The 17,528-nt window shown below is 31.9% G+C and overlaps 1 protein-coding gene across 6 annotated transcripts in view; it reads left to right on the top strand.

Moving 5' to 3' along the window:
• LOC143232503 (tryptophan 5-hydroxylase 1-like) overlaps nt 1-17,528 on the top strand; it is a 48,612-nt gene that overhangs the window by 14,922 nt on the left and 16,162 nt on the right. For 5 of the 6 annotated variants that reach the window (XM_076468054.1, XM_076468058.1, XM_076468057.1 and 2 more), the window contains 7 exons: nt 1,254-1,352; nt 1,964-2,010; nt 2,990-3,125; nt 4,952-5,078; nt 8,367-8,462; nt 8,771-8,904; nt 9,697-9,788. In XM_076468054.1, coding sequence (XP_076324169.1) covers nt 1,254-1,352; nt 1,964-2,010; nt 2,990-3,125; nt 4,952-5,078; nt 8,367-8,462; nt 8,771-8,904; nt 9,697-9,788 — 731 coding nt within the window. The remainder of the gene's footprint in view (nt 1-1,253; nt 1,353-1,963; nt 2,011-2,989; nt 3,126-4,951; nt 5,079-8,366; nt 8,463-8,770; nt 8,905-9,696; nt 9,789-17,528) is intronic. The other variant, XM_076468056.1, reaches the window with a different exon arrangement.

Below are 17,528 nucleotides of genomic sequence, written 5' to 3'. Positions count from 1 at the left end.
GATTATATAATACTTACTTACTTTTATTGTTTTTAATTTCTTTATCACTATATTTGCTTTATAAAGGTCGTTTTGCATTTTTAGTTTCTATCACATTACCAACATAGGAAAAAGTTATACCTGCTAATTAATAACAGGAGACTGTTGAATCTCGCGCTTGGATGTATAGTCCCCAACAATTTGCGACAATTGAGTCACACAGAAAAAGATTCGACATATATGAATACAAAGGAAGATAAATATTTGAAGATTCACAGTAAACAATATAAATTAATAACACTCCACCAACAGGGTACAAGACAATATGATGTAATGAATAACTGATTGCGTGTAATTCCAAGTTTTAAATGGAATATCTAGAACCTGTAAAAGTTAATGAAGAAATTTAACAGAAACAACAACAACAAACATTCCTGTTGGTCCATGTTGTTGTTGAATGGGGACACAATACATTCAGTAAAAACTACTTATATACGTCCTTAAAAACAAAATAATAAATCTTCAAAATAATTTGAAAAATATCTTAGGAAATAAAGATTTGTCCATGGAACAGTGCAAGCAGACAAGAAGTATTGTAGGATCTACAATAAGAATGGGTGGGATACACAATACATGCATTACAAACTAACTGACCTTATTTTGATGTCTTAGTAATTGTTTAAATATTCCATTATAAAACAGTTTTAGGTGCCACTATAGCATGTGGTCTACCGGGACATTTAGATTGCACTAAATAAATATGAGAAGATGTTAAATAATAGCATCACATTAATGGTACATATGCCATATAATTCTCATTATGAATGGCAAACTATCACGTTACATACTAGAATAGTATTAATTTATTCAGCGAAATACAGGCCTGTATTCCCCTCCTCTGTCATGTTTTCTTTTCTGTTGCATAACACAACAAGGCTCTGCTTCTTATTGTGTGTACAGAAGATTGTTTTCACGTAAAAATACAAGCGCTGTTTCTTCTGTCACGAAGACACTTCTGTAGAACTCTTTCAACAGCATTGTATAGGGTAAAATGTGTCAGACTGATGTTCTTGGCTTGAATATTTAAAGAATGTTCAGTTCAAGTCATGTGTCAGGTATGATCACGTCAAGTAAGGTCTAAATCACCTGATAGACCGCACACTATAGTAGCACCCAGTTTTATTCTGAAAATCAACATTATTAAGCAAGTTTTCACATCCAAGATAATGAACTTTATGTGGAATATAAACGTATAATTTCTTCAATTTTTGTAGGGGGAGAGTTTTTAAACATCTGAAACAACTGTATCCAACCCACGCTTGTAAGGAGTTTTTAGAAAACTTTAATCTACTGATAATGTATTCCGCCTATAGGTAGGCAACGGTATTCAAATATTTTTTGTTTGTTGTAATTTTTTTTAATATTCCATTTTTCATTTACGGTCCACTAAGCTATTATCGTAACGTGATTGTTACGTTTTTAATACGAAGTTTACATTGTTGTTTGTTTGCTTATTGTTAAATACAAGGATACACACTAGGCTATCATCTTGGGTATCAAAGCGCGATTTTTATTCTTATACGCTCTCAGGCTTAACGATGAGCCAGCCACCAGGGGGAATGTTTAAAGAAATATTTTAAACTTCATAAACAGATAAATGAAAACATTTAAATAAGTACTTTATAATACGTTTTTGTTCCTATTATTATTGTGTAATATCAAAGTCATTTGGATATAAAATTCTTGGTTTAGAAAATTACCAATTGACCCCAAACTAGTTGGGATTAAATTCGTTATAAAGAAGAATACAATTAGGATAAACTAGAAACTAAAACAAATAATCACCATAAGTTTGAAAGTTTTACATTAACAGAAGTATTGAGTTAGTTGAGAAGTTCGAGAGTTGGCTTTTAAAACATTTTAGTAAGAAAGTTGCAATTTACTTGGTGTTCCATGGAAAGTTTGCAACATTTTTGTTTTTCAGGGAAGACAGTATTCCCCAGTTGGAAGATGTAAGCTGCTTTTTGAAACGTAAGTTGAGTTTATCGTATTTGAACTAACAAAACATAAGAACATAAATCGAATACATTCAAACAATGTAAAAGCCGATTTGGCTTTTATCGACTGATTTCTTTGGAAAAAAAAACCCAAAAAAACTTTGCCCATAGAGCTACGTAAACAGTCTTAGGTACGGTAGTAGGAATGGGACAGATACACACAATACATGAAATACAAATTATTTACTCGTATACACCTTTAACAACCAAATAATAAACCTTCAAAAGTATTTAAGAAATACCTTTAAGTGATAAACAAACCTCATACAAAATTACAAATCATACAACCACTTGATGAAGTTCGTACAGCAGATACAAAATAATCACAAAACCACAAATTTCTTGCTTCTAGCTGTGTAACAAACAGATTTATCATAGTTATAAGTGCACCAAATAGAAGAACAGCACAGGATCCACGTGCTGGTGTAGAGTGAAGTAGGTAATTAAATTAATTTATTAATTTACCAGCCTTTACTATATGCATACCATATGACCCAAATGGCACTTTATACCATAAAGTAGCAAGACAATATATCGTTTGAGCATTTTCAGATGTTTTTGTAAGCATACGTTCCTTCTAATATGACAATGTACTTCTATGACAGATATCGCTCATACGGCTGTTTATAGTTTTTCTTCAGTTTCATGCGAATCATTATGTTTACGTTTGTAAGGAAGGTTGTGATTTCAGCTGCAATAGACTGCTGTATTTTTTAGTTATTTCTGGTTATAAGTGATTTAACTTTTCCTACTACCTCTGGTGTGTAATGATAGTTGGTCATAAGAATCACATTTCAGCGGAATTACAATAAGTGGGTTGGGTCTTTAACCTACTTAGTCAAAGGTTAAGGGGATAACTAGAGACAACGTGATTAACATAGACCATAAACAACTTTTAAATCTTGTAACAGTAATTAGAAGCTCCTATGATATTGATTTGTGCTTGATCACAGGAAAAACGGGATTTCAACTTAGACCTGTTGCTGGCTATTTGTCATCACGTCACTTTTTGGCTGGTTTAGCTTTCCGACTATTCTACTGTACCCAGTATATACGTCACAGTTCGCATCCTTTCTACACTCCAGAACCGTAAGTTTAGTAGTATGACAAATTTATCACTAGATTTCAAGTGTTTTATGCTTGAGGACTTTTTAAGTTATAAATTCAAATAAAGTTTTAAACAACTTGTATAATTTGAATGAGGTATGAATCATGAAAAATGTATTTGATATCAATTCACTTTGTATTTGAATAAAATATAATTTACTGTTTTATTTTTAGCCTCAGAAAAACAAAACAAAATTGGATATATCGTTCTTCAGTTCTCGAAATAAGTACCTTAGAAATAGAAACTTCTTGACGTGACATTGATAATTTCTGCTAATAACAATGATATAACCAAGTATTTTCCAGAAATGCTATATCCGAGTTTGAAAAAAAAGAAGCCAAATGAAAGAAAGTGAATAATTCAGAATTTATAAGAATGTTTCAAAATAACTGAACAATCAAATAATTATTTGAACATCAAACTGCATTATTTACGCTGAAAACTTTGCGTGCACACTTTAAATCTGTTCTATTTTTTAAGTTAATGTTTGGTGTAGTTTTTTATTGTGATAATTACTTACTTTATAATATTTCATAACCGCTTTACTTATGAGGATATTTATTTATTTTTAAAAGACGCATCAATAGAGGATTGAATGTACTTTATTAACACGATTTTCAATACTTAAATCAGCAAGTCATGTGAAAAACCATAGTCATATAAAATCACGGTGAAACAGCATTTATCAGAACTACATTTTGACATTGGTTGGTGTCATGTAGGTAGTGTAATGCTTTCTAAAACTGATCGTAAAAAGTTGTAAACAAACTCGGATTAAGACATGTTTCAGGATCGGATATTTAGATGTTCTACGACAGGAATATTGGTAAACTAAGGAATATAAATATACTAACTATTCAGAAAAGTACCTCAACCATGGTAAGAAAAGTGTCAAATTTCATTATAGGTGAGAATCTATGAACACGAAGGTCATTGGCAATAACTGTTTTATGTATTCCAGGAATAATATGAACACAAACTGCTTCGACGACATATTCTTTCAACTGTAACATGTTTCAAACACTGGGAGAATGAAATGGGCATTCTTCCTGTTACATACGAAAACATACTGGCTAATTCTTCGAATGCAGTATTTATAAATTTTTATTCTGCTTGATTGTTGAAATAGGCAATGGAAAAACCATCGTCACGGTAAACTAGATGGATTATGGAAACACTGCAAGGAGGAACGATGCTTTGAACGTGACATCCTTACGATAGAGTTTTTTTTGCAATAGACGTTACGCTACAATGGTGTTTTCAAGATGCATAATCGTCATGTAGAGCGTGATTGAACATGGCATGGCAACAAAGGCTGTAACAACGTTTCGAGGCTTCTAAATCATCTGCATATAACATACTCATTCAGTGTATTAACGTTGCCTGAAATAGAACGAATATTTATAACCAATATTCTAGCAAAGAGTTATACAGTGAACATTATGGTTAGCTTCATTACCTCCTATAAATAAATCTGTTTGTGAATTTTTGGTGTATCTGTAGAAGGTAAAAATATTCTTCAAGTGTTACTTAATATATTATGAATAACGATTTGTAATAAAATAATCACTAAAGTCACAAACAACAAAAGAATGTTATCAGATTAGTGAAATTTCAAAGTGAACTGAAAAGAACTTGAAACAGCATGAAACATAAAGTATATTTTTTCAATATTGTCTTTTACGAAATTTAATCTGTGCTAAATCTTATAATTCTTTATACGGTATTTTTCAATAACAAGAAATGTCATAAAAGTAAAGTTTGAAAAATAATCTGTTTATTGTTGCGTTGTTTATTTTCCTGATAGTGACTGTTGCCACGAGCTTCTTGGCCACGTACCTCTTCTAGCAGATCCCAATTTCGCGCAATTTTCCCAAGATATTGGTTTGGCATCTCTGGGAGTTTCGGATGATGAAATAGATAAACTAGCAACAGTAAGTTTTGATGACTTATTGCTTTTTTATTATCCAGTTGTAAAATATAATTCATGTATCTGTATATGAAACTCAAATCTCTATGTTTGCTTATTTGTTTTCTTGTTTGCTCGCCGTTTTCACTGCGCAGTTTTCATTGACATACGCATCTATCGTCTGCTTGCCGAACCAATAAATTTATCATTAACATATGCTTTGTAAGAATAAAATTCACATAGACTTGACATTGTTTTGGAAAATATGAGTTAAAATTTAATTTAGACTATAGTATTATACGCCTATTTAGTTATAGATTATTAATTATACATTTAACAACACATCATATATTTAAACTTTCACACAGGAGTGTAAGCAGAACTAATATGTCCTGCATGAAAAAGCAAACATTAGGACTATCCTATAATACAAAATTATGCTGCCTACCGTAAAATAGAATACGTGAAAAAGTAAGACTTAAATTATAATACTTGTTGTGAACAATGAGATTAAATTCAAAGCAGTGTAACTGGTAGAGCGCTCATATGAAGTGGTAGATGGGTTAACTTGGAAACTGCATTTTTTTTCTTAGCATTAGAGTAGATAGGCCTATTTACTTACAGATAATTAAGTATACATCTACTAAACATTATGTATAGTTAATCTCACACACACAAAATAAATATTTAGAATGTTGTGTGTCAAAAAGCAGAACGTATACTAAGTCTATAAAATAAAATTATGCTGTATACCATTAGATAGAGTACGTGAAAATTGTAAGGCTTACATTATAATATTAATTGTGTAAAATGAAATTCAAGTGAAGTCAACGAATGCATTTTATTCTACTTTTTATTTCTCCAGGTAACTCGATATCTGGAAATAGATTTTTTTCTTTTGATACATTATAACGTACAATATTGCGTTTTGTTTCTAGTATACTTCATAGATGAGTGTCATAATGGGAATACGCTATCACAGTCGTAACAATATATTAAATTTACGTTAAAGCAAATTGAACATAATATTACATACATATTTATGTTTGAAATTTTAATATTTGAGAAAGGATATGGTTTATAGAGTTAGGCTTATCCCATTCGCCAGTAAAGATATTCACGTGTATAAGACAGTCTCAATATTCTCACAAAAGAAAACAAAAAACATTAGTTCTTAGTTTACATTTAAAAATCAAACCCAAGGTTTTTTTCTTAAAATCACAGGACGGAGAAACAATTTGTTTTTTTATTTTTGCGCGAAGATACACGAGAGCTAGCTGCATTAGCCGTCCCTAATCTAACAGTTTTAGAATAAAGGAATGGCAGCTGGTCATCACCACCCACCACTAACCCTTGGGATACTCTTTTAGGAATAGTGGGATTGACCGTAGTTAAACGCCCCCATGTCTGAAAGGGTGAGCATCTTTGATGTTACGAGGATTCGAAACCGCGACCCTTAAATTATGAGTCAAGAGCTATTTTGTAAATTTATGATAAAAAACAATAACCTTAGGTTTGATTTTTAAAAATAAACAAAGCGCATGTTTTAAGTGAGGGCTTACTTATGAACATTTGTGTTTTTACTTTTCTTTCACTGGCAAAGATAAATACGCCCTTATTTATATATATTTTTCATATAGAGAATATTTAGATTATCTTATTAGCACCCTTACCAGCGAACAAGATAAACTATAACTATAATTAAAATTTCTAACATAAATTTATATGCAATACTATGGTCAACTCACTTTATTTAATATGTTGTTACGAATGTGATAGCGTGTTCACATCATGACATTGATGTACGAAGTGTACTAAAAAATGCAATACTGTATTTTATAATGTATGAAAAGGAAAAAAATCTACTTCCAGATCTCGAATTGCCCGGAGAAACAAAAAGTAGAAAAAAAAAATTCACTGACTTGATGTTATTATCATTTTACACATCAAGTATTATAATGTAAGCCCTTCTCGTTTCATGTAGTCTATTTTATGGTAGGCAATATAATTTTATTTTATAAGCTAGGCCTACTTTTTCCTTTTTCATTTACAACATTTTAAATCAGCACACATTTCTTTTGTTTCTGAGGTTAAATATATGATGCATTAGTAGACGCATAGTTAACGATTTATAAGTAAACAGACCTACAATAATATATCCTAAAATAAGTGTAATCTCAAACTTAGCTAGGCATGGCCAGATGGTTAAGGCACTCGACTCGAAATCCAAGGGTCGCAGCTTCGAATCTCCGTCACACCAAACACGTTCGCCCTTTCAACCGTGGGGGCATTATAATGTGACGGTTTATTCCACTATTGGTTGGTAAAAGAGTAGCCCAAGAATTGGCGGTGATTGGTGATAACTAGCTACCTTCCCTCTAGTCTTACACTGCTATATTAGGGACGGCTAGCGCAGATAGTCCTCGTGTAGCTTTGCGCGAAATTCCAAACAAGTCAAACCGATTTCAAACTTGCCAAAGAAATATCAATTCTACGTATAATTTATTCGTGTAATGCATATGTTAACGATAAAATTATTGATTGGATTAGCAGGTGATAGACGTGTTATGAATGAAAAATTATAAGATTGAACACCTTTACATAAGGAAAGATCTGCGCAGTGAACGCGGCGGACGAACATGCAAGCAACCACCAAACAGAGATATTTGAGTTTTATATAAAAGTGACGATTGGTTAATGAGATTGTATTTTATTGTGACTGACTTAAAGACATCACTTGTCAGTACAATTGAGTTCTTGATATTCTGTCGACGTAATGAACTTTAAAATATATCATATGACAATGTGGCTAAGTTTAATATATCACGTGCCATTTTAACTGAATTCAGATTTGCTTTTGTTTGTTTGTTTTGAATTTCGCGCAAAGCTACACGAGGGCTATCTGCGCTAGCCGTCCCTAATTTAGCAGTGTAAGACTAGAGGGAAAGCAGCTAATTATCACCACCCACCGCTAACTCTTGGGCTACTCTTTTACCAATGAACAGTGGGATTGACCGTTACAATATAACGCCCCCACGGCTGAAATGGCGAGAATATTTGGTATGACGGAAATTCGAACCCGCGACCCTCAGAGTACGAGTCTAACGCCTTAACCCACCTGTCCATGCTGGGCCCACGTTCAGGATATGTATCATTGCAACTTAGATCAGGATGTTATGTACCAGCCCGACTTAGTTAAAGACATTAACAACTAGTTTGACTGGGTTCACGATAACATTTTCAACGTGATACAGTTAAAGATATAACATGTTAAAATATTATTTTCCAATCAAAATATTTTTTCGTTTGATAGTGTTACTTCTTCACAGCGGAATTTGGACTCTGTAAACAGAATGGTGAAATGCGGGTATTCGGTGCTGGTCTTCTTTCTTCTGTCGCAGAGTTACAAGTCAGTTTATTTTCACTCACTTTCTTTTTGACTTTATTACACAATCCAATTTTTCTGTACTTTAAAGACTATTTAAACATGCTAAGAAAGTGAGTTTGTATTTAACACAATTGCAACCGGATGAATTGATTAATTCCTCTACAAAAGAGAATATAAAAGTTGTAAATAATTTAATTATTAAATGGTAACCCAGATATACAGAATTTATGTACATCAAAACTTTATTTATTATAAACTAAGCACAATCCACCAACTTCTGACGTCACGTCATATGAACTGATGACATGCTATTTATTTGAATTTTACAGCACGCGCTGTCTCCCAAGGCCAATGTTTTGTCCTTTGATCCCGACCTGACGTGTAAACAGAAACCTATTATTACTTCCTTTCAGAAGGTTTACTTTTACACCAATACTTTTGAAGAGGCCATAGAAAAAATGAGGTAATCATATGTCTGAAACGTTACAAATTTGCAAAGAAAATTTGGATTCTGCAGTGTAAACGCACTCATATAGTGATTTCATATGGACCATTACTGTCACTGTGTTTTTCATTCATAATAACAGAACGGCTAATTATATTATTGCGTTTGGAGCCTAACGCCTAAAGTACTCGCGTAATATTTGAGATATAATTTACATTAGAAAAACCATGGCATAACACGCATCTATTTATTTAATCGATAAATTAATTTTGTTTTCGTATTCTGGAAGGAGATTTTATATTTTCACTTTTCTACCGGATATGATCAGGTAGTTATGAGTGGGAAACTATCTGTGTCGAATTCAAAATCGAAATGTTAGCAATCGTAACTGATTTATCTCCTCTTTTTCTGTTTTCGTTGTAGAAAATCATTTTTAATATTGGTGTGAGCAAAGATAATGTTTTAAGAATTTTTCGTTCACTCAACTTAAACCCGAGTGAACTTTATTCCATCTACACCTTACTATCTACCACATACTATTGTAAACTTCGTTAGTGTTCTGATACTTGAAATGAAAACCAAAATTCGATAAGAATGATTTCATTGACTCTTTGCATGTTTATAAGATTTAAACTTTTAAACAAGTTCACTTTGAAAACTTTAAAATGATAGCTATCATTGTTTATTTTACTTCTGGTAGTTACCAAGATTTATCATGATTCTAGAGGTTCAGATACTTATTACTTTATTTTTTCCTGTATTTATTAATTTTTTTTTTCAATTAGTCGACTTGTGTACTTTTATTTTCAGGGAATTTGCTCAAACCATTAAACGCCCTTTCGGTGTTCGCTACAGCCATTACACACAGACTATAGAAATACTATTGAACAATAGGAAGATTGGTGAGTCAGTGTGATTACTGTATCGCGGTCACGTTAACACTGAAATGAATCGAACTATTAAATGGTGTTTGTGCTTAATTAACTGGAGTTCAATGAAACAAGTTTTAGAAACTTCCATTACGCGCTGAAAATGTTTTTCTATTGATTTCATTTATTTCAAATAATTTAAGTTTCATTAGGAGTAAAATTTTAAAATCAATAACATAAGTTTAACTAAAAATGTGAAAAAAACTTAAACATTTTCTTTTTCGTCTAGGATTTTATTGCTATTGTTGTTGATTTACTAATATTTGTTCAGCTTGCAGAAAAATTAATTGCTTCTTTTTAAATTTATCCCCACCCCTAGTGGCTTAGATTTAATCCGAGGGTTCATAATGCTTTAAGATAAACACGTTTTTATACCCCTGGTTGGTAGATCTCAGCTATCCCATTGTGTAGCTTTGTGCTAAACACGACTTTATAAATTCATTACCGTGTTGGCCCGGCATGGTCAGGTGATTAAGACACTCGACTCGTAATCTGAGGGTGGTGGGTCCGAATCCCCGTCACACCAAACGTGCTCGTCCTTTCAGCTGTGGAGGCGTTATAATGTTTCGATTAATCCTACTATTTGTTGGTAAAAAATAGCTCAAGAGTTTACGGTGGATGATGATGAGTAACTGCCTTCCCTCTAGTCTTACACTGCTATGTCAGGGACGGCTTGCGCAGATAGCTCTCGTGTAGCTTTGCGCGAAATTCAAAACACACCAAACTATTACTGTGTAATCGATTTGCAGTAAAGAGAAATTTAGCACAACACTCTTTCTAAATCGGACCACCAGGAGTCCAGTCATGGACACCGGATACCACCATACTTGAATAACATAAACTGATTATTAAAAAAAGGATGTTATTTTCGAATAAGAAGACGTGTTTTGTTCTAAACTTGTACATTTTGAAAATATTATGGTATTATTTGTGTGCTAATACCACACTTGAGATGTCCAAACATAACCTAAGGAAAAAATTTAATATTTTAACGTGTGGACATATGTAATATCTACAAGAAATGAAAGTTGAAATGTCAAATTATTATTATATATTTTTAAGGTGAAAAGAAGTGAAGATGTAGTACTTTTGATTTATTACTAAGTTATAATAAATAAATGTAGACACTGAAAGGAAGAATAAAATAACTTATAATAAATAAATTAGACACTGAAAGGAATGTGTGTGTGTTTTCCTTATAGCAAAGCCACATCGGGCTATCTGCTCAGCCCACCGAGGGGAATCGAACCGCTGAATTTAGCGTTGTAAATCCGGGCACACACAGCTGTACTAGCGGGGGGCGACTAAAAGGAAGAATAAAATAACTTATAATAAATAAATTAGACACTGAAAGGAAGAATAAAATTTCTTATAATAAATAAATGTAGACACTGAAAGGAAGAATAAAGTAAATTATAATAAATAAATGTAGACACTGAAAGGAAGAATAAAACAACTTATAATAAATAAATGTAGACACTGAAAGGAAGAATAAAATAACTTATAATAAATGTAGACACTGAAAGAAAGAATAAAATAAATTATAATAAATAAATGTAGACACTGAAAGGAAGAATAAAATAAATTATAATAAATAAATGTAGACACTGAAAGGAAGAATAAAATATCTTATAATAAATAAATGTAGACACTGAAAGGAAGAATAAAATATCTTATAATAAATAAATGTAGACACTGAAAGGAAGAATAAAACAACTTATAATACATAAATGTAGACACTGAAAGGAAGAATAAAATAACTTATTTATAAAACAAATATAAGAAGTGCATCTTCACTTCTTTTCACCTATAAATTAAAGTCTGTGGAAAAATAATATGAAATATATAAAAATCACAACAACGTAGCTATTACTTAACAAAATCACAAGTATACAAATAGCTTAATTACATATTGGGCTTGAACTCTGGGACTGTTCAATGATTGAGCGTTGTACGAAGTTTTATTGAGGGCTTGTCTAGAAATGAATGTTTACTATGTATGTTTCTAACTACAATAACCAAGTATTCTATGATGGCAATTCAAAGACTGTTTTTGTCGATTAATGTTTTTTTTTCGGACTTGTTTTTGTAAGGTTTATATTTTAAGGAAGATTAGCTTTGAATATTCTAGATATGTAAAACATAATATCACATGTTTATCTATTTTTATTCTCGACTTGTTCATACGTTCTCAGTAGGTTATAACATTACATTACATTATCTTTATTATAACCTTAACTGTAGCATTTTGCATATTCAAATCTTGTCCTGGAATAACTCTTCTCCTATCAATTCTCGAGTGAAACGTTTGGCATTAAATATTATGATATAACAATATTACTATTTCGCTATAAGTCTGTGATATACTTCCATGCTTTAATCCTTGCACTTATCAGAGTGTAGAATGGTTATTATACTCACAGTGAAAGTAATTAAGCGAACATTGATAGGAACAATTTGTAATTTTGAAAACGTAAATCAGTGGTATTTTAAATAAAAGATAAGGTTGTGTTACATACTTGTTTCTAAGGTGTAGTGTTCGAATATTGAAGTGCACACATACACATCTAGATTGTTATAAAGATTAATGTGCTAAACTTTGTGTACGGTGGTTGGAATTTATTGTTTGTTTGTTTATGGCTAAGCACAACGTTATACAATGGATTATTGGTACTGTATTCAACACGATATTTTGCGTTGTCAATTCAAGGACTTGCCGTTGAGTCACTGGAAGACTGGTACTACTGATTACAATAAGAGTATGCTAAGGTTTACACTGGTAACGTAATTTAGTTCCTAATCCTTACTAAAAAATATCTATTTAACTTTATGTCTGTTTCAATTAGAAACTTTATTTTAACGGGTTCCACGCAGTCTAGTAATAATTGACAAAGTATTTGTTTCTAGTTATTTAACCTTTATTAAATGGCGTTTTAAAACAATGAAAACGGAAATGCAAAGCATTCATGTGCAATTACTGCTGAACACAACCAACGATGAAAAAATGTAGGCCCAAGGGGATCATGTAGGTGCGTAATTTCATATTACGATGGGGTGGGGGTTTAAGAGTAAATGTAAAAATAAATCTCTTTTTGGAGGACTTCTTTTGATAATGTTCATATTATATTATAACGGAGACACTATTATATGTTTATTTTAATATCTATGTTTATTGAGGTTTAATATACATTTAGAAAATTCTAGATTTGTAAGAATCAACAATATATGTTTTACGAAAGTACTAGCGTATCTTCGATTATTGTTGCAAACTGAACTTTGGAAAACCTCACCCTAAAAGTTTATAAATCGAAGCGCCCAGAGACTGTTTAATATTGTTGGTTTGCTACAGTTGAATAAGCTATAACTGTAATTAACGCTTGCTAAGTTACAAAATAACTTCGGACGTTAGTACTGCAATGAAAAAATCGTATAACTTTATTGGAAAAAGCTCACGTGTGAAAAAGGTAGCTAACTTCCGTCAAGTGAAGTGTACCTGTGTATTAAGAAAGAATTAATTCGTTCACCGTGAACTGTCAATAAGCTATTCAGTTCTAGACCAGATAAAATACTCAGCATAATATGTAAGTTTGTAAAACTCTTGTACATAAACCATTATTTTTAATAACTATTTGTAATAAACCATTTAACTTGTTGTTTGTATATCAAAATATATTTGTGTTAAGAAAGAAAATTGTGTGTCAATTTTATTTTCAAACATCATATATTTGATACATATTAACATTCAAATAATTTTTTGAATTAAAATATTTCTGGCTATTTGAAATTGTAATACGGTAACATACGTAACATAACAAACTGGGGGATCGTGTACGAAATCTGAATCAAAGAGAAAAATGGTTCTAAATTCAAATTCAAATCGTAATTCAATCTATGTCTATCAATGTCAACAAGATTTGATCGTGCCTGTTATCAAGGTTTTCTTGAATCCCCCCTCAAACAACTAGAGAAATATAGTAAAAGTAAATTTCTAAAAATTGCTAAAATTTTATTATTAAAAGTTAAGAGATAAATGATAAAAATAAACTAAAAAAGTGTAATATTGAAATACTAGTCGATGATGACTTATTGTCTGAGGAAGCATTAAGGGAATACACTAGTGTTTCTACTAGCAAATCAGAGATGGGGGATTAAATACAAGTTAGAAATCCGAATAAAACTCAAACAAATCAAGCTTGAACAAGCCTGTATCAAAGTCTAAAGAGAAAATAAACATCTTATGGCCGAACAAGCCTGTAGCTTCCTGTGAAGTGAAATGTATTTGTGTATCACCACAGAATTAATTTGCTCATTGTGAACCGCCAATAAAATATTCAGTTCCAGATAAGATAGAAAACTCAGTATTGTTTGTAAGTGAAGGTGGAAATTTCTTACAGAAAATATCCCTGGAAAAACAAACATATCAATAGCGTATAAAATTATATAAAACTATACCTATAAGTGTTTCCAAGGGGTATAAAAATCCAATAAGTTGAAATCGTGAAAAAAATAATTAATATACACTTTTGTTTTATTCCCAGATTGTCTCATCCAATACGAGAGTATATATATTCGTAGAGTTTGTAGAGATATACAGGTTTGTAATTTTTAGACCACAGCTTATACAGGCCCGGTATGTCTAAATGGTTCAGGTACTCGACACGTAATCTGAGAGTCACGGGTTCGAATCCCCATCATACCAAAGATGCTCGCCCTTTCAGCCGTGAGGGCGTTATAATGTGACGGTCAATCCCACTATTCGTTGGTAAAAGAGTAGCTCAAGAGTGGTAATGACTAGCTGCTTTTCCTCTAGACTTACACTGCTAAATTAGGGACGGCTAGCGCAGATAGCCCTCGAGTAGCTTTGCGCGAAATTTAAACCAAACCAAACCAGCTTATACAACGTGAATAGTAATAAATTTCAAAAAGTGTTAAACAACATACTACCAGATAAAATTAAGCATACAGCCAATAACGAATGTGAAATTGATTGTTACAGTCAAATAATCATGGAATGCCTACAAAAAGCAGCTACGGACACTGTACCAAAACAACAACACACAACCACAAAGAACGCATGGAAATCAACCAAACAACTATTAACAATGATAAAACAACGAAAACAATTAAGAAGACAGCTCATGGCAACAAGAGAACAAGAAATAAAAACACAAATTAACAACATTAGAAATAAAATTAGAGCAGAAATTAAACTGTTAAAACAAGAAAAATGGGATAACTTCTCCTCCCAACTAAATGAACAAACCGACCCTAAAAAGTTCTGCTACACCTAAAAAGATTCACAAATGAAACCCCTACAAAAAAATACCCAACTCTGAAACATAACAACACCTTAGCGCAAACCAACAAAGAAAAAGCAGAAGCCTTCAGACATCAACTATAAAACACATTTAAAACACATCATGACCAAGACATGATCAACTATTACTACAACAAAGTAAACAATCATGTAACAAATAACATAGAATTATACAAACCACATTTTCCAGTCAATATTATTAACAATAACACTAGTAACACATATGACTATAAATACTCTACTGCTCACCAAAAAAAATCACACTAACTGAGCTCAAATAAGCAATCAAAAATTCAAAAAACAAAGTACCAGGAAATGACGGCATACAAACAATTCTTCTCAAAAAAGGCACTCCAAAATTATTTGACCACCTATTAGCTATCTTTAATTTATCTTTCTACTCTGAATACATCTCAGTTTCTTGGAAGCAAGCTAATATATTAATGTTTCACAAAGAAGGTAAACAGCTAATAAGCCAAATAGCTATCGACCGATCGGCCTGACCGGCTGTGTTGACAAAATTCTGAAAGAATAACAAGTAATAGACTCTCCACATTTTTTAAGATTACTTCAAAATTACCAGAGGAACAAAACGGATTTAGAAAATGTAGACAAACAACAGATCATTTAATTAGGTTAACTGAAACTATAATAAATATCTTTAATAGAAAAAGAATGCACTGTCGCTTGTTTCCTCGATATCGAGAAAGCATTCGACACTGTATGGCACAATGGTCTTCGGTTCCGTATGTATGAAATACTTCGCTGGTTATCTAACGTTTTGGAAAATAGAAAATGCAGAGTAAACGTAAAGAGATCTTTCTCTGAGTTCTTCACTCCAGAAACTGACGTCCCTCAAGGAGGGGTGGTTAGTCCTATTCTCTTCATCATGTATGTGAATAATATGTCACTGAAAGACCCAAATCATGGATACTTGTCACAGTTTGCTGATGATGTAGCAATTTCGAAAAGTGCCCCTACACCAAAAATTGCAGCCACTAACATACAACCACAACTGAACAGAATAAGTGAACACTGCCAAAAATATAGAATCAAAATGAACACAACAAAGACACAATTAGCGATATTTTCAAAATCAACGAAACATCAAAAAATACAACCCCAGGTTTACATGAATGGAGCACTTTTCCAGACTGCTACATCTGCAAATTTTTAGGACTAACATATGGTTCTAAACTTACCTGGACAAAACATGTAAATGACATAAAAACTAAAATTTGGCGAAGAATAAACGATGCTAAGAGTCAAACTGGTAAAAATTATGGAACAACACCTGAAAACATCCTTAAAATATACAAAACATATATAAGACCAGTAGTAGACTATGCAGCTCCTGCATGGACTAACGTAGGTAAAAAACAAGTGCAAACCAAACTACAATTATTACAAAATACATTAATTACAAAAGCATATAGAGTTCCCAAAACTACTTCCTCAAAGTTCATGCACAAATGCTCTAATACCCAAACAATAACAGATAGACTTCTACATGGTATAATAAAATATTTGTATAAAAACTGGAGAAAAAATGAGCTGTTATGCGAACTAGACAAGTATTGAATATATGATGAAGAGAGTCTTGAACACCTCTCCCTGATTAATTTATACATTAGATCATTAAGTTAAAATTAAATTAAAATAAATAAATAAATTAATTAATTAAAAATATAACAAAATAATAATAATAATAAAACTAGTGCTAATATAAAACAGACCATCTATGTTCTAGATATAAAAAACAAAAAAAAACACTGAAAGAACAATATACATAGACATTGCCCTTAAAAGGCTTATCACTCTGGCCCTCTGCATTTACTTTAAATATATTAATAAGTCCACTCAAACAATGTAAAGGAAGGAGGAAGAGATCTAGTGTACCTGACCCTCCTGGGTATACAAATATATATACCCAAATACCAGAGAGAGAGAGACAACGTGAATACATGTCATGTGACTCTATCAGTAACCTTGCTGCGACCGTTAAAGACTTAACTTTGATGTTCTAACTACTTTAGTAACAATTTCCATAACGATTGTTAAGTAAGTTCAATAATTTATTAATGACGCTCTAATGATATTAATTTAATATCATGCTTTTATAAGTATCTTATTTTACCTTATGAACCAAATGATTTTTTTTATATGGTTTGATTTGTTCTGGTTATCGTTCAGCACAAAGAAACACGAAAAGCTCTCTGTTCTCTAACCACCACATGTATATAGATTGGAGTTTTAGTGTCGTAATCTGGCAGGTGTGATAGATCTTACGGCAAAATACTGAAAAAAAAACACACGTTATTATGTAGTTTCTCAGAATAAAAAACAATTTAAGTTATCATTCCTTGTTTTTTATGCACACAATAGCCTTAACAGCC

The sequence above is a fragment of the Tachypleus tridentatus genome, chromosome 11, assembly GCF_004210375.1.
Source record: "Tachypleus tridentatus isolate NWPU-2018 chromosome 11, ASM421037v1, whole genome shotgun sequence".
Classification (NCBI taxonomy): domain Eukaryota; kingdom Metazoa; phylum Arthropoda; class Merostomata; order Xiphosura; family Limulidae; genus Tachypleus; species Tachypleus tridentatus.
Note: the sequence above shows the minus strand (reverse complement) of the source record. Positions and strands in the feature narration are given on the sequence as shown.